Raw genomic sequence first — 21,170 nt, forward strand, 5'->3', positions numbered from 1 at the left:
TACAGATGTTTAAAGCTTAGGTTTTGTTTTGTGTCTGATATCCCAGAAACTGCGCTGGCCAGCTACAGGTTCACAGTGACTTACAAAATACCATCAGACACAATCATACACAGGCGGATGAACTTATCTGTAGCGTGTCCAATTATGTCTCAACCTCACTGTATAGCATTTTCCAAACAAGATACATATTCCCATGCACCAGAGTGACAAACACCATCTCAATCTCAAGTCACTCGCATCGAAGTCAGGTCCGATGTAAACATAACAGACTAAAGCAAGACTTAAATTTAAGTTATGTGATTTATGTCCCCAAAGTCTATCACTCAAGAATACTCAACACAACACCAGTCACGTTAAGATTTATTGTAATCCTCACAGTCTAAATTAACTGATTAACTTCTATCACATAAATCACATTTTCAGGTTGTTTTTTTTAACATAAATTAAATATACAGATCATACTGCAAATCTGTGTTCTTTACCACTGTGGTATCATTTATGATGTGTCTGGTACGCCACATTGAAACACTCGCACTATGTCTGGTTTCTTGGCAAGCTGCCGTGCTGTTGTGCCAGACGCATCCTCTGAGTCTTTGAGTCCAAGCTGCAGGAGTATCCTGGCCACATCTGCATGCTGTCCAATGCAGGCCATATGAAGAGCTGGGCAGATTAGACAAAATAAGAGGGTGTAAGGGATCATACTGGTGTATTAGACCATTGACAAAGCATACCTTATGTTTTCTGCTTACTTTGCGACCTTCCAGGCAGCCACTTCCTAACAGTTTTTTATTTGATGTGGATCCCAATTTGCTGTCACTACTTTTTAACTTTTCCACGCGTCAGATAACACAGAATGCATCATTACGTAGCCTGTATTTACTTTCTACTTCCAAAATGTGAGAAATATTTTTCATAGCTTTCACATTTATTCATAATTTCTTCTGGATTAGATTTTTAGAGAACACTGCACTTGAATAAAATGCTGTTGAGCAGCCAACTCTAAAATCTGATCTTAAATGCATGAGCCTCAACGATTTTAAAATCATTCTGCTTTTCATCTGGGTTATTACAAAACAATAGCATAACCACAACTATTAAACACCTGGGGCCTCATGTATAAACGACAGCGCAGCTTTCATACTGAAAGATGGCGTACTCATTTAAAAAGTCCTTACACACAGAAATATCCATATGTATAAAACCAGGCGTACGCCATGTCCTGCGCACCTTTCCTTTATACATCCCAATCAACGTGAAATTGAGCGCACATGCACGAACCACATACTCCGCCTTGGTTACTCCCATAAAGTACTATGCAAATTACCAGAAATACGCCAGCATCACCTCTAAGGTCCTAATAACAGCGGCCAATCCTGCTGCAAAACACGTGAGAAAGAGAAATTTCACTAAGTGCAAGATCAAGGTGCTGATCACTGAAGTGGAGGCGAGAAGAAATCTTTTATTTGATGGTTTGAACTCTTTGATCAGCAACAAACGCAAAACGACGGAGTGGCCAAGTGTTACAATAACAGTCAATGCAGCCGGCTCAGGGACTCGTAATGGCTGAAGTAAAGAAAATAAGACAGGAAAAGAGTTTTCTAATACAGAAATCTAGGTGTTTGTGAGGTGGAAGTTAGAAAGCACTGATTGTTTAAATGCAGCTTGTTCACAAACAAAAGAAGATTCAGAGAGTTTAACAGAATTATGTTATTCTAAACAAAGAATTTAGGTTTTACGGTAAACATTATATATTGTTGATCACATCAGAAAAGAACACCTATCGGCTCCTGCAGCTAACAGCCGACTGCCAGAAAGAGTGCGTATCTAGCTTACTTGTATTTGTACCAGGATGGCTCGGCTCCGCCAGGTGGATCTGTCTAATGCTGGACCCAGTTCAGTGCACAGATCCAAGAGCACAACTCTAGGGAATCTAAATTGAAGTATTAGTCATCCTCGCGGACCAGGAAATCTTAATGGAGACTCTCTAATCCTTCCCTTGGTGTTGTCCTCTGCAGAGCCAGAGAGCAGCCATGCAGCATTCCGCACGAGTGTCACGCAGTATTTATATGTTTACAGTAGTCAGAGTCAGTACTTCACACCTCGCCAAAATGATGGCTTCAGTCAGTGATCTCCCCCACTCTGGGAGATCATTTGAGGATGGAGGTTAGACAGGTGAACACATTTTTTTTTTAATGTCGGTTTTGTTATGTTTGGCCTGCATCATGATGACCGATGGTGAGGATGGAGTGTAGCGATAGTGTGAGGCTTTATTTCCAGATATTTTTAATTTAGACAGTCCATATGTGCAGGTGGTGAAGATGTGCAGGGTGAGTTGAGGTGAGAATGCAGATCTGTTTGTGCGCCATTGCGGCGTCTTGGTGCGGCTGTGTCTGTTCATTGCAGCATGTTTGTACACAAAAACTAAATATGATCAAAAACTACTGACGGCTGTCTTCTGCAATTCTTTAATTTGATATCTTGGATTTTTATGATGATGATAATTCCATCAGCCGAGTTAAAGTATGAAAATGACAAAAAGCAGCCTGCATCCTGCCAGCTGACATTATCCTGGCTTTAGGCTGGCAGGTCCACAACTGACCATGAGTGTCTGTGGCTACACTCCGGCCCTCTCCTCTGCGCTCCGGGGAGGCTGATGAAATATTTAGCGGACATTGATTTAAAATCTGAGTTGGCACTTATTTTATTTCCACAACTAAAAGGTGCAGTATGGAATATTTATTTCAAGTAGGTGAGCACAAATAACACTGCTGGTTTGAATGTTTAAATGATAAAGTGATAACATGTGATATGAAGTGAAATTAAATAGGCCCTATGTGAGAGTCATTACTATCTATTCCTCTCACATTCCATTTTATTTTGATATTAAACCACTACATACATGATCAAACCTTTATTGTGTATCAACGGACATAATTAAGTTTTTGATTGACTGCTTCATTAACATATACACAGTAACTGCCGTGGAAACGCTATTTTGAAACATTTGGTGAGTTTTGGACCTTGAAGTTCACTGACAGAGCCAGACAAAGTTTACGCCTCGGCCCGCACATTCTCACCTCACGTTCATTTATATACATCCTATGTGTGCGTGAAAACCAGCGTACGTAAACTTTTTGTGCGTCGGCAGCGTTTATACGTGAGGCCCCTGGTGACTAAATGTCCACTGTGACAGATAATCTATCAGCAGAGTTCCACATCTCTGCAAGTTGATTTTCACAGTGTTCTAAAATCAACTGTGAAATCAATTATAAAAAGGAGCCATTATAGTCACATCTTCTCCTCAAGCTCATCGCCACTGTATCTTTGAAATGACGTGCATTATTATTAAAAGCCCTGATCATTCTCCGCCAGCAGTTTTGATTACTTCACATGAGAGATCTGTCAGTGTTTTTCTCACTGGTTATAAGATTACCTGAGTTTTGACTGTTAAACTCTTAATGAATAACACCTAAGCACATTTTTTTTGTTAACAAACCTTTATTTAGCCATGACTATTAATGTTATATAGAAATCCTTAAGATTTGACTTTAATTATGTAAAAGTGATACACTGCTTACCAGTTCTTCCCTTTTTGTCCCGAACATAAAGATCTGCCCCCAGCTCAAGAAGTGTTTTTATAGTGGACGTGTGGCCCTCCTAAAAAACACAGATTTAAAACGAGGAAGGAGATTTTATTTGCACGCTGTAATTTACCAGATTAGTGAAATTTCAATACAGTGATTTTGTGACTGTCTACTCTGTAGAAACAACACCTAGTCTGTGCATCTTGGAAGAGGACTCGCTCCTTTTTTGTTTTTTTGTGTGGAGTTTTTCCCTAGCTGAGTTCAGGGGGTGGGGATAGAGAGGGTTGCATGTTCTTCAGATTGCAAAGCCCTCTGGGATAAATTTGTGATTCTGACTTGAAGACATTTGAATACAATTTGTGAATTACTGATACAAATTTAGTTTCAGTTTTAGAATTAGATAGATAATACTGTATTTGAAGCAGAAGGAAATGTGTAAATGACTGTCCTTTTCAGCCTTTATTTTAATTAATGTTCACTGCTAGTAAGCCTTTAGGTGTGTGTTACTACACACACACAGTGGAATGTAAATCACCATATAGATGTGTTGTGGGACTGGCTGTTCTTCTGTGTGATCCTAATACTCAGTAACAGTTCGACTATAATCATGAGCCAGAGTTAAAATCTGAATTGCCCACATCTCTGATTTTTTTCAGCAATAAAAAGGTCTGGTGTTTCTTGATGGCTGTTTCCCTGGTTCGAAAACAGCCGAGACATTCAGAGCTTTAGAGGGAGGATTGAGAATGGGGTCGTTATCTTCCTGTGCCAGAGCCAGAATGATGGCGACAGACTGGCTACTGTACTACCGCAGCTTCCATGTCGACTGAAAATAATGCCAACAGGATACATCGCTCACTAGTTAGATCAGCACAAAAAAAACAACCGCTTCCAAACAGAGAATGACTCAAACAAGACGTCAGACTGAATAAAGAAGTGAAACAGCATTGTAAGTATGTATATCTGAACAAGAGGCCAATACAAACCATCCTAGTTGTTGTTAGCATTATCTATTGTGAATACTTAATAATACCACTCAATTTTGGATGTAATACAATAGATTTTAACACGTTATAATGATTTCACTACTTCATTTAATCTAAGAGAAATGACTAACCTTTGAGGGCTTAGGGACAGAAAAGATGGAATCTTGTCAAAAATCTGTGATCTAACCTTTGCAGCGTAATGCAGAGCAGTGAGCTGCATATCTGTCGCCTTCTGGTTCACGTCTACATTTAGGTCCCGCACCAGGAACCACAGCGCCTCCTCCTGGCCAGTAACAGCAACCTGGTGCACCGGCTGAGTCCCAAGCATGTCGGTTGCTTGTGGAGACGCCTACAGTACACACAAGTCAGGACATGACAGTGCAGTACTGTTTCTACAAAAGTGGAGACATGACTGACTTGAAATGCTTTGTGTACCTGGTGCTTCTCTAAAAGCAGCCTGGCCACAGAAAGGTGTCCGTTCCTGACGGCGTCCATGAAAGGAGTGACTCCACAACTGTCAGCGCAGTCTGGGGTGTAGCCACATCTGGAAGAAGAAGAAGAAGAAGAAGAAGAAGAAGAAGGTGAGGGTCAGTTATCTGTTAACTGCAAATCATCATCAAGCTCAAAAGTATGGAGCCATATTTCCCCCCAAAACAGAGTACTAGACATTTTCAATGGCAATCTACAGACAGGAGTGTAACCTCTGCAGTCATATATACACTATAGGATGCAGATTAATGACCTTAAAGGTTGATTACTGACCTTCCACAAGGTTTACTTGTGTTTACTTTACCTCACTTTATTTTACGTGCATTTTTTTTATACTTTAGTAATTGTTTTGTTTTTAAATTTCACATTTGATACTGATTGTTTTAGTTATTTGTTTGTTATTTTTTTATTAATAAATTTTTATTTTATTTTTTGTCTTTTAATATACACGCACACGTTTACAGTTTTATTTTTTATTTTATTTTAATATATATATTTATTTTTATGGAATTAATTTTTATATTGTATATATTTATTATTATTATTAGTATTTTATTTTTTATTAACCCACACACAAACAACTTTTACTGTTTTATTTACTTATTTAATGAAATGTATGAAATGAATTGTTCTTATGTAATTTATATGTAGCTTTGGCATACTGTTTTTATACATTAATGCCAATAAAGCTGGTTTGAATTGAACTGAATTAAATTTGAATTTTCAAATGCAGCTGAAAGCTCCAAACTTTAAGTAAGTGGACCGTGTACTGTTATTGTTTGTCAAACATAGATTGTGTTTGCGCGCTCTATTTTAATATTATATTAAAGTTAGCAGCTAGCTGGTGAACACAGTGGAGTATTTAGCAGCTAAAGAGCTGGACAGTGGAGAGCAAAATCATCTGCTCACAAATTGGTCATTTCAACTTAAGAGGTGTCACTGTGTTTATAGCTTGTTTCTGCTTCCCCCATGTGGCCAAAGAAAGGTTGCAGGTTTCATTTATTCAGGGTAACACCTGTAAGCTGCCCAGTCCAACCACAGTCTGATCAGGTGGACATTCAGCAGCTCCACTGATGCAGTTAGGGGTCAAGGGCCTTGCTCAAGGGCACCTCTGCAGTGGTTATGAGTGAGGAGTACGTGCTGCCAGTTCACTCTCCGCCACCCAGATTCATCCTGCCAAACTAGGGATCGAGCCAACAATCTTATGTTCGTAAGTGTTGGTCTTATCAGGTGCCCCTGAGCAAGGAGTATTTATCATTTTACAGCATTTTGAGCTGGAAATTCTGAGGAAAGGTTCTGGGGATGCACACACCAAAACTGAAACATTTCACACATTTTTTTAAGGAAGTATTCCCCAAAGAAAATTTCAACCTACCTCTCCAGCAAGATCCTAACAATCTCCTCACAGCCGTGCATTGCTGAATGATGGAGAGAGAGAGAAACTTAGTTATAATCTGACAATGAACGCAAAAGGTCCCTCACAAAACAGGGAAAAAAGATTGGGTTTTTTTTCACCGAACACGCACTTGGAGATCTGGCCACAACAGAATATCTAAGAGATTAAAGATTCTGGAAATTGTTGAGTGTGTGTGCCAGATGTTGCCATCACATGACATATCCATACACTAGAACCAGCAATCTAAGGACGCTTTACCTGCAGTGTGCAGTGGTGTCCTGCGCGTCTTGCTCTCCGTCCTCCAGACGTCCAGCGTGACGAGGAGCAGGTGCTGTACGACCAGAGGATCGCCCTCCCTGCAGGCGATGTGGAACGAGTTCCAGCCGTCCTTGTTTCTCAGTGCAGGGTCAGCGCCATGGTGCAGCAGCTCCTGGATCACGTTGAGGTTTCTCCGAGTGCAGGCCATCATCAGTGGAGTCCTGAGAGAGAGAGAGAGAAGGCAACACTGACAAACTACTCTAACCAAGTGAAATGTAAATAAAGTGGCAGTCCCATCACCAGCTTACAAGCTAACACACAGTGGGATGGATCAGAAAATATAAGTGTTAAACATTCCACAGTAAATGATCAAATCTTTAGTTAAACTTAGAATAGACATCGTCCAATAAACTGTAAAATTAGTTGTGACATTTTCCTTCAGTTTTGAAATTATGAAATCATTAAATTCTGTGTTAGCTCTAATAATGAGAGATTAGACACTGCTTGTGTCCCTCATGTATAAAGATTAAACTCGTCTTGCTTGTTTTTACAATAAAAATATAAATACTTTATTACACATTAAAATACAAAAGAATAGAAAACAACATTAATGTATATGTAATGCATATATTTTTTGTATGTATATATAACTTTATTTGGTTAAGGCATTGTACCTTGATCCAGGCAAGGGTATAGTCAACCTTTTTTATTGTGCAGCATAAGGAATACTTTTAGATTTAGATGGGCAGCTGTGTTTGACGCTTCTGGAAATCCCTTTTAAACCTATGTTTTAAACAGACCGTTTGGGTTTCTGAAAGATGGTCACCATCATCAAGCAAAAAAACAATAACAATAAAAACAATAACAACAACGACAGACGTTTGGCTCTGTGAGTCAAATATAACAACAAACTGGGCTGCGACAGATTGGTGTTCTTCTTTATTTCTTTGTTTTCTTCAAATGTTTGACTCTTGAACAAAAGTTTCGTGAAATAAACGATTTGCAATCAAAACGGTGCTCCTTCGAGCCGGATTCGAACCAGCGACCTAAGGATTTCAGCATCAAGCCTCTACAGTCCTCCGCTCTACCAACTGAGCTATCGAAGGGAGCTAGCAACCTTAGCGTGACAGTTGCTTTTTAAAATCAACAGGGGGCACCACATGTCTCCATCATAGGGTTGTCACGTTGTTGGTTGTTTTTTTTTTTATTATTATTATTTCTTCCGAACTCATTCCGAGCAGCTTTCTGTACTCATGCTCACCAGTCCGCCTTCTTCAGACTGTCCACCTTGGCTCCCTCCTGCAGCAGGTAGCTGACACATGCCAGGTGGCTCATGGACGCAGCTTCGTGCAGCGGCCTCTTGTAGTCGTTATTGTACGTCTCCACATCCATGCCTACCCGCTTTATTAGATACTGCACAATGTCCAGGTGTCCCTGCCGGGCCGCGTAGTGCAGCAGGGTGTCTCCTGACCGACCGAAGTGTTTGCTCCGGATGGTTTGTACCGCCGCCGAGCCGCCCGAGGATATCCGTTCCTCCAGAGAGCTTAACTGTCCCTCCTGAGTGAGCTTCACCAGCAGCTTTAAAGTGTTCTCCTCCATGCTGGGTGGAGGTGAAAGACTGCTGCATGAACACAAAGTAACCTAGGGGCAAAAATGAAAAACTACTTTAACTCAGTTCTAAGTTCAACTGCTTGAAGACTTGCTGGAGAGAAGTGTTTACTACGCAGAGTAGCGGAATTAAGTGGCCAACCATAACCTTACACTGTTAATGTTATATTACTTATCTTCCCATACATAAAGCAATACAAAAATGTACAAACAAACGTTATTATTCTTACAATTACTAGATTAATATAATAAATATGATGTTGTTTGGAATATTCACAGGTACGCATTTTACATAGAAAACCGGATTATAAAAATAAAAACAAAAAGAAAACATTTGTGGCATATTTCCGTCTTCAAGGCTTAATAACTTTAATAAATGTTACTAGATTGTTGTTTGTTGCAATTTTAAATATATAAGCACGGCACGTATGAATTGCAAATCAAAATGTTTTACATAGCAACCCTCAAAGTTACAATGTGCTCTAGGTGGAAAAATCAAGATAAACACACGTAAAAATGTACGTATTTGATCATTGATTTTGATCAATTCAAACATTATTAATGAGCAGAAAATCATTTGTAGATCAATATCAGATACATCCACCAGCCTAACTCACATGACGCACCTGACAAATATGACGACCCACTCTGTAGTTTAAGGGATAAACTTTAGTCGTCCTTTCCAAGCAGAGCGACACCCCGGCAATTATGGGAAATGTAGTTTTTAAGATGACGTGCGATTTGGCTCGACCCCAGAACTGTTTTCATTATAACTTTGTAACTCCTAAGTAATTTGGCCAGTAGCCTACTGGCATAATAAATACCCTTTAATTATATTTCACAGCCAACAGAGTGTGGTCCGTGTTATTCTCAAAAAACATTTCAGACCTCCCGGGCTCCGTAAATTACTGCTTTCAAAGCCATTTTTTTTTTTTACTTTTTACTTTTTTTTAGTATCACAGATATGAATATGAGAAATGGGGTGAGCTAATCTATTGCTGGCTGAAGGACAGTGAGGCATCAGAGCGCTGGTGAGCAAGATGACTCACATCTGGAGGGAAGAAAGAGAAAAGGAGGTGGGAGAGGAGAAAAGTGAGATTGTTGGTGAGGGTGAGTCTCAGTCCTCAGAGGTTTTACAACATGGACCATGAACACCAGGACTGAGGTTGACCATAAACAACGCCACCCTCGTTCTCTTGTGAGTACATACGTTTCTGACATTTTAAATGTGCTTTAAATTGTGCTACACTGTAATGACTGAGACAAACCCAACAGGGACAGGCCTCCTTACTTTATCTCTGTTTTCTAAAGTGCATACTTTATGAGTTTTGCTTGTATATGTCTATTATATTTTGTGAAATACTGTATGAATCTTGTATTTTGTGCTTTATAAGCAACCCTGTTTTAGGGAACTTTTTGTACTGGTACACTGAAAAAAATGTAGATCTTTAGGCTGTAGCCTAAAATGAGTCTTTTTAACGTTTATCCTTAAGAATAAGTGGAAATCTGTACGCATGATGCATGACAGAGTTATATGCCGCTTCAATGCCATTCAATACTTTTGTGGAATTGAGGGTCATGTTTGTTTGGTTGTCTTTTAATACCATAGCCCATAAGGGAAGTGATTTGCCTACCTTTAGCTTATTTCTTCCCTAAAAAAATCCCCAAAACAACTGAACTCCCTTGCAAATTAGTGAAATTTTACAGACCTTTTCTATTGTACTGAAATTTAGTCCTGAAAAAGGTAGCAACTCTATCCCGGTTTGGAATTTTTTGCAGTGTGATGACTTTTGTGGTTTGGTGTGGACCAACAACCCCCATCCGCACACACACACACACACACACACACACACACACACACACAGTTATGTGCAAACTCTTTGGAACTTCTGTTCGTTTTTTTCCTAGCCAGTAGCTATAGTTGCTACATAATCAATGTATAGTCATGTAGTTCCTCAGTGATGTCTTAAAGAAGCCATATAAGACAGAGAGTAAGACAAGCAAAAGTAATAAAATAACTATTAAAACAGAGCAGCTCAAGCAGTCACTAACAAATATAATTGTAAAATGGTAAAGTGGCAAAACCTTGTACACATGCTTCACCAGACATATGCACATAAACATGTGGACACATTAGTGTATGGAGAGATGTGAGAGCGAGGTGTTGCCATCCTAAAAAAATCTGTTTTAAAATGTTTTTTAAACATTAGTAAGAATTATTTGACAAATTCTGCTGCCATAAAATCATGTGAGTTCAAATCTGGTGGTATAATTCTGCAAAAAACATTGACAATGTGATTATGAATGCGTTGAGATTGGAGAACACGTTGTAATTTGGAGTGAGTGGATTGCTGATTGTTCAAATGCAGGCCAGAGACAGCGTGTTAGGCAGTCCTGCCTCGTGGAAGGAGTGTATCTTAAGCTAATCAGCTCCAGATGTTTAGGGCTGCTCTAACAGGGACAAACAAACCTGAAACAAATGCACGACACAGACTGAATGTTCTGTTTCATGTCATCCGCCTGCTGAGGTTCAGTTAGAGTCTGCAGGTTTCAGAGGAAGCGTGAAACATGAAAAGCAGACAGGCCACCGTAAGTGTGATACGTTTAACTTATGAGCAACTTAAAGTGCGCTGCTTCCTGCTGAGGTTCCACCACTTTACACTGATTGCACACACAATGAGGTCAGTGAAACACACTGATTCTCAGAGGAGCTAAATATTTTGAAGCTGTGAGACTGTTGAGATATGCGTTTACTCATTCATTGTGTAAGCATTTCTCTTGCAGTTATATAAAAGTTTAAAAGGCTGGGAGGCAAACAGATCCCTTGATGAATCCCTGGCACCAGGAAGGAAGGAAGTGGTGGAAGGTTTTGAACAAAATACAGCCACGTGTTGTCCAGTGTCTCTTGGCATTCGGGCCTCAGTGAGTTTACTGCTGGTCTGGTCATATTATGCAAAATTATATGTCACAAAATGTATTTCTCTCAGTCACACTGCTACAGAAAACTGTTGGAGGTTTAGATCAGAAGGAGAACTTCCAACATCCCGTCTTTATATTCAAAACACAGCATTGGAAGCGTTTAATTTAGAACTTTAGCAGGTTTCCCATTTTGACACTTGGAGTATAAACATGTTCTATGTGGCCGTTAAGTTAAAGCTCCACGGGATCTTATGAGTGCTCAAGTTGTACGACTGTACCTTCAAACCACTCACAGCCAAGAGGTACAACATTTGCAACATTCACAGTCATCTGATGATTTCAGGCATTCACTGTAATGATGTCACTTTTCAGGTTAAGGGGCTAAGAAAAACCTGGCTGACCCAGTTAGATCTCTGCAGGAAAAACCTGATTCTTTAGCCATGTTTACCCTGACCCGTGTTTCGTGAAAGTTTTTTCCTGCAAAAACAGATGAGGCCTGTCATCTTAATAAATATCAAACTCACTTTCAGCTGTGTTAATACTTCACTGAGGGAACGGCCAAATCCCTCAACCCTCCATACAACATTAAGGCCAAGGGATCTTTCATCCTTTGTTTCTCTACAACTTCTCATGAGTGACTTGATAGCCCTCTATTTCTCCTTCTGTGTGTGTGTGTGTGTGTGTGTGTGTGTGTGTGTGTGTGTGTGTGTGTGTGTGTGTTTGCAGGTGTTGCTGGAAGCAAACATGAAATATGGCTCTTCTGAGAAAAAGTAAGTGAAAAAAAAATGTAAGACAAATGTAATATGACTGATTTATGCTCTGGTTATATGCATTTACATGAAACAAAGTAGAAATTTCAGTGATTGTCTTCTGTTCCTGTTGATGGGCAGTGTCACAAACAGCTTAACACTCCTATCGAGAATAGCATCAGCTTTGCTTTGTGAAGCAAAGCTGATGCTTGCTATAGCTGGAGCAGCAATTGCCAGTAAAGGAACCCCCACATTTCTCACCAGGGATGGGAACATCTGCATGCGTATGCACCCAATGTGGGTGTGTTTCTGAGGGAGGGTATAATGAGGTAACCAGATGACGGGCTGTAAAGGAGTAAATGTTATGATTCTATCGTGTGTGAAAACAGCAGAGTGAACTGCAAGATACTTTGAGAGGTGTTTGCTTCCAAATCAAAAATTTACTATACAAAAATTTAAGCATGCTTTAAATGTGTTAATACAAAAACTGTAACAACTGCTGCTGTTTTCAAGTTAAAACTGTGTAGATTAATGTTTTAAAGGTTCAGTGTGTAATATTTCTGAGGATCTATTGACAGAAATGTAATATAAAATCCATAACTATGTTTTCAGTGGTGTATAAAGACCTTACATAATGAACCGTTATGTTTTTATTACCTTAGAATGAGACATTTATATCTACATAACCGCGGACACCCCCTTCTATGGAGTTCGCCGTATTTTGTCGTCATGTTTCTACCATAGCCAACATGAACAAACAGCGCTACAGAGCTGTGTGACACACCTTTGCAATCCCCAATGCTGTCTGATCAGCATCTTGATATGCCACATCTGTGAGTGAAGTGCTCACTGACACAGATTTTGACAGATTTGTGAACAATATTAGAGAGAAATAGGCCTTTTGTGTACATGGAGAAAGTCTTCAATCTATGAATGATGAATCATGATGAATGGGGGCAAAAACAAAAGTGTTGCATTTATAATTTTGTTCAGTTTAAAATATCTGAAAACAGTAAGTTCTGAATGTTTCAGTGTAAAGCTGCTCCTCAGGTAGCATACTGTGCGGAATAAGTTATGGCTCATGAATGAGCTGCCAGAAATGATGATGAAAGTGTCTTGTAAATGGTTGCAGATGGGTATTTTGATCCTCCTTCCTCCTCTCTGGTCTGCCTGACTGAACGAGTGGAACGAGTCAAACACAATGTGTGTTTCTACTGGTATGAGATAACAACATTACAGTAAAACTTCAACTCAATGTGCACAGCTTTTTATTCTGATGGTTAGCGCTAGAACAAATGAAAATTATTAACTACAATTTTGTAAAATTATAAACAACAATTTTGGTAATAACTTTAAAGTTCATTAAAGAGGTCACATTATGCTCATTTTCAGATTCAAAACCTTATTTAGGGGTTGTACCAGAACAGCTTTACATGGTTTAATTTTCAAAAAACACAATATTTTTGTCACACTGCACATTGCTGCAGCTCCTCTTTTCACCCTGTGTGTTGAATGCTTCGTTTTAGCTATGGAGTGATACATCTTACCTCTACAAGATTACTAGCCTATCAAAAGCAGAGTAGGGCGGGCCCTGAAAAGCTGGTAAACATGGCTTCAGTTCAGCTGTATATCCCCTTACCAGCTTAGCAACACGGACTGGAGCAAGAGTTTCAGAGTGGGGAATTCTCAGGGCCCGTGTCCAACAAAGCGTTTTCTTCTGACGCCAGCGTCTTTTTTCAATTCATTCCAATGGGAATGCACTGAGAGCTGAGAGGTTTTTTTCGGTCGCCAAGAGTTGAAAAATGTTCAACTTTGGGAAAAACGCTGCGCTCGTCACTTTCACTTTTTAGTCAGCTGTCCAATCACAGTAGAGGAGGGGCGGGACAAACACCACACCGTAGCAACGGTTACTATCCTGGAACTGGACTTCGTTGAACCTCAGCTCTTGGACTAAACGGGGGTACTCGCTGAGATGTTTCCTCGCCCACTAAATCTCATGAACCCACATACGGCGAGTCCGTCCTCTCTCTCTACCTGCTTCAGCCTTCTCTTCATACAGAGCCAGAGCAAGTACTCTACTCTGTGTTGACATTTTACATACAGTAAAGTTGGGTAGAACAGTCGGAAAAAACGCTGTGCCTCAAAAACGCCTGTCAGCGCTCCCTGCTGGGCGTTTTCAGAAGAGCAGCTGGCGTTTTCAGCTGGCAAAAAACGCTTTGGTGGACACAGGCCCTAAATCTGTGACTTTCTTTCATCTACTATCAACTATCTTTCATCCATAAAGTTTTAACCGAGCTCTGTCTCTACATCACAGTAACAACTTTATGTCACCTGACTGCCTGGAGGGTAGCTAGTGTTTGGAAGGGAGAGGAGAGCTGTGTGCTGCAGCTCACTGCTGTTTTTGAGGGCGTGTCGGACTAGCCGCTAGGCGAGCATTATGACGCGTGATTCTGTCTACAAATGAGCTGTTTTCAGGCAGTTCAGAGCAGAGTTTTCTGTGGGAGATGGGGTGGACTTTGGGCTTTTTCACTTAACAAACAACCACGAGACTGTTTTCGATCTTCTCAAACTCACAGCAAGAAAACTAATATGTCAAATTATTCACTTAAAGAGGTCATATTATGCTTTTTGCCTTTTCCCCTTTCCTTTATTAAGTTATATCTCTTTTTTGTGCATGTTATAGGTTTGCAAAGTAAAAACAATACACCTATCAGAACATGTAAAATCGCTCATAAACATATAATCATTTATTTTATTTGTACTCGAATAGAAGAACAATTTATTTGATTTCCGTGGAGTTACGTGACATTACTCGACAAACAGTTTAAAGAAAGCAAAAAAGGATTTTTCCACAAAATGTCAAATAGCCCTTAAAGCCATTTAACCTGCAGTAATGCAAAACAGTCTCTGGTTCCAGATGCTAAAAAGTGAGCATTTGCTGCTTTTCTCTGTTTAAGATCGTTGTAAATTGAATGTCTGTGGGTTTAGGACTGTTGGTCAGACAAAACAAGCAATATGAAGATGTGACTTAGGGCTGTGTGCCCCTGTGATGGGCAATTTCATTTTTATGCAACATTTTCTAGATAAAACTATTGAAAAAAAGAGATGAATCCATAATAAAATCTATTATTATGTGTGGCCCTCTGATGTTTTGTGGGGTATATTCTTTGGAAACATGGTAAACAGAGTAAGACGAGTAGACGCCGACTCCTGCCTCTTCCTGCGTTTCAGTTAACCAAGTCTTGCTGGTGCTGCTGGTGCTGATGGTGTGTCTCCTCCTGCACAGTATACTGCTCAGAGTCTCCACTCGGCCCAAACTCTCAGGTAAGCCTTTATACCTTTAAACCTTTATAGAGCAAATTTAATCATGTCATCACATTAAAGAGTAAATCTGGCAATGTTTTCTATTTTGCTTATTGTCAACAAAACCAATGAAAAGACCCAAACCAACATTGAATCGATCCTGCTCACAAGTATTGCGTGTGTAGCTCCAACATCGGGTATATCTTCTTCTTTTCGGCCATAGAGCTCCACTGTTGTTCAAAAACTAGTAAAAACACACCAGTCAGCCACACTTTTCTTCCTTCCTTCCATCCTTCTCATTCATATTACCATTAATGCACACACTGTAGTTTATTTAGTCTCACATGCACCATCCTGCTACCCTTATTACTAACAAGACCACTAAATGTGGATTAATCCACCGCTGAAAGTAGTTCCCCACAAATGCATTTACTACAATTTACTCTTCTTTGAGAAACGTTCGCTAATAATTAAAGTGCTCAGCTGTGCTTTCTTTTAAAGATGACTCTATGTATTTGTGAAGTGTTTTTAGTTAAGTGTTTAGTACTGACTTATTGGCTTGAGACAGTGAACCACAGATACAGCAGGGCAGTCAGAAAATATTAAGAAATGGACTTAGACATTGTTGGTTTGGGTCTTTTCATGAGATTTGTTGACAATAAGAAAAAAAAAGAACAATGCCAGCCTTCTCGACTTCGATCCACGGTCATCTTAAAGCACAGTCACGACAGTGGACGCATGTTTGTTTTTTTATGCCACACCATCCGAAATGGCACAAAGCAATCCCGACCTCCCCTCCCTAATGACCTCTTAGATCACCGGAAGAGCCTCGGAAGAGCAGCGCGAGTTCCTGCAGTGAGAGTGTCAGAGGCGGATAATGTCGTCCCCATTATCATCTGTGCATCGGAGGAGCGAATGGGTGCGACCATGGCAACCATCAACAGCGTCTATAGCAACACAGACGCCAGTGTGTTTTTCTATATAGTTACCCTTCGGGATGCCGTGAAACTAACAAGGTGTGCCACTTTAAACATTAATCTTTAAAGGTGCAAGAAGTGATGATTTCAAACTCACAGGTGATTTGTACTCTTATACCGTAAATGTACTGAATCTGTAGTTGTTCCACATGTGGAGAAGATATGTGGCTGGGGTTTGGTTGGGCGACCTGACATCCCAGTATTATTGCTTATTACGATGACTTCCACGTTTATTTGCCTAATCATCCGTTCTTTGCATCTTCCCAGGCAGTACATAGAGAAGACTAAACTGAAAGGCATCAAATATAAGATTTTGGAATTTAACCCCATGGTTCTGAAAGGAAAGGTGAAGCCAGATTCCTCTCGACCTGAGCTCTTACATCCAGTGAGTTCTGGGTTTGCCTTTGTTCCCGTATCGATACAAACCTTACATGCACAGACGCTGTGTGCTACCTCACAGTCTAAATGTATAACTCTGAAATAACTTTGCTTTTGTTTTGCAGCTCAACTTCGTGCGCTTTTACATACCTCTGCTCGAAATCAACCATAAGAGGGTGATATACTTAGATGATGATGTCATTGTGCAGGGTATGTATATGTTCAAGGTAGGAAGGAATCCCTGTGAAAATATATTCCATACTGTGTATCCTAAAGATTAAATTTAAGGTTTGTTAATTGATAAAACTGCCTTTTTCAATGATTAACCCCAAACTTAACAGACGTGTGGTGCTACAGTTGGATTTGATCACCAGATCACCATGCAGAATATTTTTTAAAACAAGTTTAAATTACATTTGGTGGTAACTTAAGCTATGAATACATGCTTTTTTTTAAGGATAAACATTATAATGGTCATCACAAACATCCAAATGGTTATGGTAAATGGTCTGATTAGTGAGCGACTCACTCCACCTCTAAGCCACTAAGCTCTCATCCACATTCATTAACATCAAATTCACACACTGTTTCAAGGTTGTTGTTTTTTTGATTCATTGATTTTGTATTAATTATGTATATCTATGTATATACTGTACCACTTAAAGGCTTTTCATGCTTTTTAGGCGACATCAAGGATCTGTTTAATATCAAACTGAAGCCGGGTCATGCTGCTGCTTTCGCCACTGACTGTGACCTGCCCTCCACACATGAGATGGTCCGCAGCATCGGCATGCAGGTGGATTTCTATGTATTTTTATAATGGCCGGTGATTTCCGGCAACAAAGGCTGAAGCACTAAAACGCCAAACAGTCTAGGCAAGCAGGAAGAGTTCAGAGATTTATCGACAAAAGTGAACATACAGAAACTTGCTGGCAGGCAGGGAGGTATAGGTACAAGTTCTAGGGTTAATTAAATTCAATTCAAATGAATTTTATTTATATAGCGCCAAATCACAACAACAGTTGTCAGAGCGTTTTTCATAAAAGAGCAGGTCTAGACCGTACTCTGTGATGTTATTTACATAAGCCCAACAGTTCCCACCAAGAGCAGCACTAGGCGACAGAGGCAAGAAAAAACTTCCTTTTAAGAGGCAGAAACCTCGAGCAGAACCATGGCTCAGGGTGGGCGGCCATCTGCCTCGACCGGTTGGGGTGAAGGAGAGAGAGGGAGAGAGAGAGAGGGAGGGAGAGAGTTAAAGGTCCAGTGTGTAATATCTCTGAGGATCTACTGACTGAAGAAATGCAATATAAGATCCATAGCTATGTTTTCAGTGGTGTATTAAGACCGTACATAATGAACCGTCATGTTTTTATTATCTTAGAATGAGCCATTTCTACATACACCGCGGGTCCCCCCTTCCATTGACCTCTACAGTAGCTCAAAAAGGACAAACAGCACTACACCTCAACCTCACCACCACATGCCACTAAATCTTAAACACTGAACCTTAAAGGTTGTTGGTTAGTTGCAGGTACACGTGGTCCATAAGCAAAGGCATGAAACAACAATAACAACTTTGACAATCTGGCAAGGAGTGAGTGGAAATGGGCTTTAATATAGCAGGGTTGATGAGGGAAAGTAGAAACAGGTGTGCACTGCATTTGTCTGAAAAATCTAACCTGGAGGAAACACAGTAATGGATCGAATGTAAACTAATGGAAAATAAATGTCGATTGATTCGCTTTTTGTTAGCGTCAGTAAATAAAAGTGTGCAGCACATTTTGCTTTTGTATATTATAATTCAATTAAATTAGCTGTAAACTCATAATCACAGGGTCTTCACTTTAGAGCATTATAGGAATTGATACTGAATGTAAAATTCCTGAAGAGTAATTTTCTCAGGTGAATTTTGATAACCTTTGAAAAGACTGATTTGGTAATTGAAATATGGCATCCTCTCCTCTGAGCTCTTCCCGTAGACAACCTACATGGGCTTCCTGGACTTTAGGAAACAGGAAGTTAAAGATCTGGGCATCCACCCCAGAGACTGCTCTTTCAACCCTGGAGTGTTTGTGGCCGATATGAGCGAATGGAAGACACAGAAGATCACCAAACAGCTGGAGAAATGGATGGAGGAGAACTTCAGGTACGTACAGTGACCAGTGACCTTCCCCAGATTCCAGACAATTCAAAACAGAAAAAGGGGGGATTATCTACTTTAATCTTAGAGATTATGTGTCAGAAGATTTTACATTCTTCTCCCCTGCTTTTTAAATACATGCTTCCCTAGTGGTTATTTCATCCGACATTTTAACATTTTGTGAACCTTAACAGCTATGCTGATGCTACACGGTTATACATTTCTGTTCATACACAAATCTGTAGTGGCTTATGCCTCCTGACTTTGTGTTTGGCTGCTCTTAAATAACATATTATTAATTTCAACCAAACAAAGATTTAAATGGTTTTACTTTAACTTTAGCTAAAAGAGATGTACATATACTCACAAACATGACTTTGTTTTACGTGTTAACATTGGAGTCCAGTGTAACCAACAAGAATCTAACATCAGTGTCGCCTATTTTTAAAGACCATAACAAACCGTTTAGCTTCACGTAGATTTTATGTATATGTTAATTGATTGAATTGTACAGGAGGCCCTGTCATGTATTAGTGGCCTGTACTACAGATTTTCTGGATGTCCACTTGCTTTCAGGTTCTTTTTGTTGGCTTGTGATATGATCACAATACACCCAAAAGGAAACTTGATAAAAGTCTACTCCAACCCAGCCTATTTGCACCACTTTATATTTTTCTTTTTAGCATGTACCATTTACTTATTTCATTAATTTATTGTAATGTTATTTATATTATTTAAATTGTTAAATTGTTGCATTTCATGTATGCAGCTGTAACATAAATATGCATTTTTGTATGTATATTTTTTTAGCATAATTGTGGAGCGGTAAAAGCATCTGCATGATCAGAAACTGTCTTCCTCCTCTCCACCAGACAGAACATTTACAGCAGTGCCATGGCGGGAGGCGTTGCGACTCCACCCATGCTAATAGTATTTCATGACAAATACACAACACTGGACCCACTGTGGCACGTAAGACACCTGGGTAAGATCATCACTCCTCCACTCCATGCAGAATCATTTCAGTATTAGTTCCTAAATGGCATAATAGTGTCTGGAATGACAATTAGGTCATTATAATGTTAAACAAACAAAACAATTTCATAATTTTGTGAAATAAAGACATACATTAGATGTTGGCTTCGTAAATGTACATAATTAGATTTGTGGTGTTATTTTATCGAAAGTTTATGTTTAATTACCAAACTGAAAACATACCTAAACTGCTGTCCCTTAAGTGGGCCTGTAAAATGCCATAACGGAGAAACAATACACAAGTACACTCTCTTTTGTGGTGTGGCATAACTGAGGCACATACCATCACTTTTGGCTCCAATAAAAATAAAGTTAGCAGAGCTTATTACAGATCAACCCCCTATGCAGACACTTATGCTACATACAACATGCCAGTGTCAGTAGTAAACTAACAATGATACATTATAAACAAGGTTAATTAAATTAAAATGGAAACAAATTAAAAATAGAGAAGTAACTAATATTGCATTCCACTTGGCAAGTGATGTGAACTCTGCAGACATAAAGAAACCTAAAATATTGTAGAGCTACAAAATAGCTTTCCTTTGTGCCCAGGCTGGAGTCCAGATGCCCGGTATTTAGAGAGCTTCCTACAAGAGGCGCACCTGCTGCACTGGAACGGCCCATTTAAACCGTGGAATTACCCTGCTGTTCATTTGGATCTTTGGGAGAAGTGGTTTATCCCAGACCCTTCCGGAAGGTTCTCCTTGGTACGCCCAGAGAGTGACAGCTGATGTCTGTAGAACATACCATGTCTGAGCCACAGGGGGACCCGAAGCATGTGAAGTTCAGGACTTACTTGAACATTGGTGGAAGGTGTAATAGGACAATGTACAGTGAATTTAGTACTGGAGAATGTTCTTGAAAATTAACAGTGCTGCTCAAACACTGAAACAGTGGTGGAGTGAGTGCTCTATATATTCAAACATAAAATGTGACTAATCTGTCTACAATGACAGATACCTGTAAAGAGAATATTACCTGTTGGAATGTCTCCAAAGTCAAGACAAGCTGTGTGTCTTTGTGAATTGTGTTAAGCATAAGGAACTTTGCTTTTGTGCCAGTCTGAAATAAAGTTTCAGAACTCCAATTTTCACATTCTCTCATCTTTACTGGTACGTACTGGTAGTGCTTTAAATATGGAGTTGAAATCTTTAAGTAACAGAATACAGTGTTGTGTTACTGACATTTCCTCTAGCGCCATCATGATGTTGACATTTGTAGTTTTGAGTGAAACATCTCAACAGCTATTGGATAGATTGTCATTCGGTATAAACATTTGTTTCTCTCAGGATGAATTGTAATAACTTTGGTGATCATTTTGCTATCACCAACATAAGGTCAAAATTTC

At 39.6% G+C, this 21,170-nt stretch overlaps 2 protein-coding genes and 1 non-coding gene across 4 annotated transcripts; 1 reads left to right on the plus strand and 2 right to left on the minus strand.

Annotated features, from left to right (window-relative positions):
* Positions 1 to 348: 348 nt before the first annotated feature.
* ankrd16 (ankyrin repeat domain 16) lies at positions 349 to 8,447 on the minus strand. 2 transcript variants are annotated; one of them, XM_046072375.1, is made up of 7 exons: positions 7,972 to 8,447; positions 6,711 to 6,931; positions 6,432 to 6,474; positions 5,003 to 5,111; positions 4,755 to 4,916; positions 3,579 to 3,657; positions 349 to 660 (listed from the first exon to the last, which is right to left on the minus strand). In XM_046072375.1, the coding sequence occupies exons 1-7, from the start codon at positions 8,307 to 8,309 to the stop codon at positions 497 to 499; spliced, it is 1,116 nt and encodes a 371-aa protein (XP_045928331.1). In that variant the 5' UTR covers positions 8,310 to 8,447; the 3' UTR covers positions 349 to 496. The 2 variants fall into 2 exon arrangements, with proteins under 2 accessions (XP_045928331.1, XP_045928333.1); XM_046072377.1 differs by lacking the exon at positions 3,579 to 3,657.
* On the minus strand, positions 7,729 to 7,816 carry trnay-gua. The gene is given in 2 exon segments: positions 7,729 to 7,764; positions 7,780 to 7,816. It is a non-coding gene; the product is annotated as a tRNA-Tyr (tRNA).
* A 666-nt stretch (positions 8,448 to 9,113) lies between the features above and the next one.
* On the plus strand, positions 9,114 to 20,909 carry glt8d2 (glycosyltransferase 8 domain containing 2). Its single transcript, XM_046072378.1, has 10 exons — positions 9,114 to 9,516; positions 11,964 to 12,007; positions 15,218 to 15,310; positions 16,104 to 16,305; positions 16,534 to 16,651; positions 16,770 to 16,854; positions 17,328 to 17,440; positions 18,624 to 18,790; positions 19,657 to 19,769; positions 20,375 to 20,909. Exons 2-10 carry the CDS (start codon positions 11,989 to 11,991, stop codon positions 20,551 to 20,553), a joined length of 1,089 nt encoding a protein of 362 aa, XP_045928334.1. The 5' UTR covers positions 9,114 to 9,516; positions 11,964 to 11,988; the 3' UTR covers positions 20,554 to 20,909.
* The last annotated feature ends 261 nt before the right edge of the window (positions 20,910 to 21,170 follow it).

This window comes from Micropterus dolomieu, linkage group LG16 (genome assembly GCF_021292245.1).
Source record: "Micropterus dolomieu isolate WLL.071019.BEF.003 ecotype Adirondacks linkage group LG16, ASM2129224v1, whole genome shotgun sequence".
Classification (NCBI taxonomy): domain Eukaryota; kingdom Metazoa; phylum Chordata; class Actinopteri; order Centrarchiformes; family Centrarchidae; genus Micropterus; species Micropterus dolomieu.

What these genes read in the sequence shown, in the direction of transcription:
- ankrd16 (XM_046072375.1), bottom strand. Translation starts at nt 8,309, where the DNA reads ATGGAGGAGAACACTTTAAAGCTGCTGGTGAAGCTCACTCAGGAGGGA. An exon ending in AGTCTGAAGAAGGCGGACTG is followed by an intron (nt 6,932 to 7,971) that starts GTGAGCATGAGT and finishes TCTCTCTCTCAG; the next exon opens with GACTCCACTGATGATGGCCT. An exon ending in GGACAAAAAGGGAAGAACTG is followed by an intron (nt 661 to 3,578) that starts GTAAGCAGTGTA and finishes TAATCTGCCCAG; the next exon opens with CTCTTCATATGGCCTGCATT.
- glt8d2 (XM_046072378.1), top strand. An exon ending in TCCGCAGCATCGGCATGCAG is followed by an intron (nt 17,441 to 18,623) that starts GTGGATTTCTAT and finishes CTCTTCCCGTAG; the next exon opens with ACAACCTACATGGGCTTCCT. An exon ending in TGGATGGAGGAGAACTTCAG is followed by an intron (nt 18,791 to 19,656) that starts GTACGTACAGTG and finishes CCTCTCCACCAG; the next exon opens with ACAGAACATTTACAGCAGTG.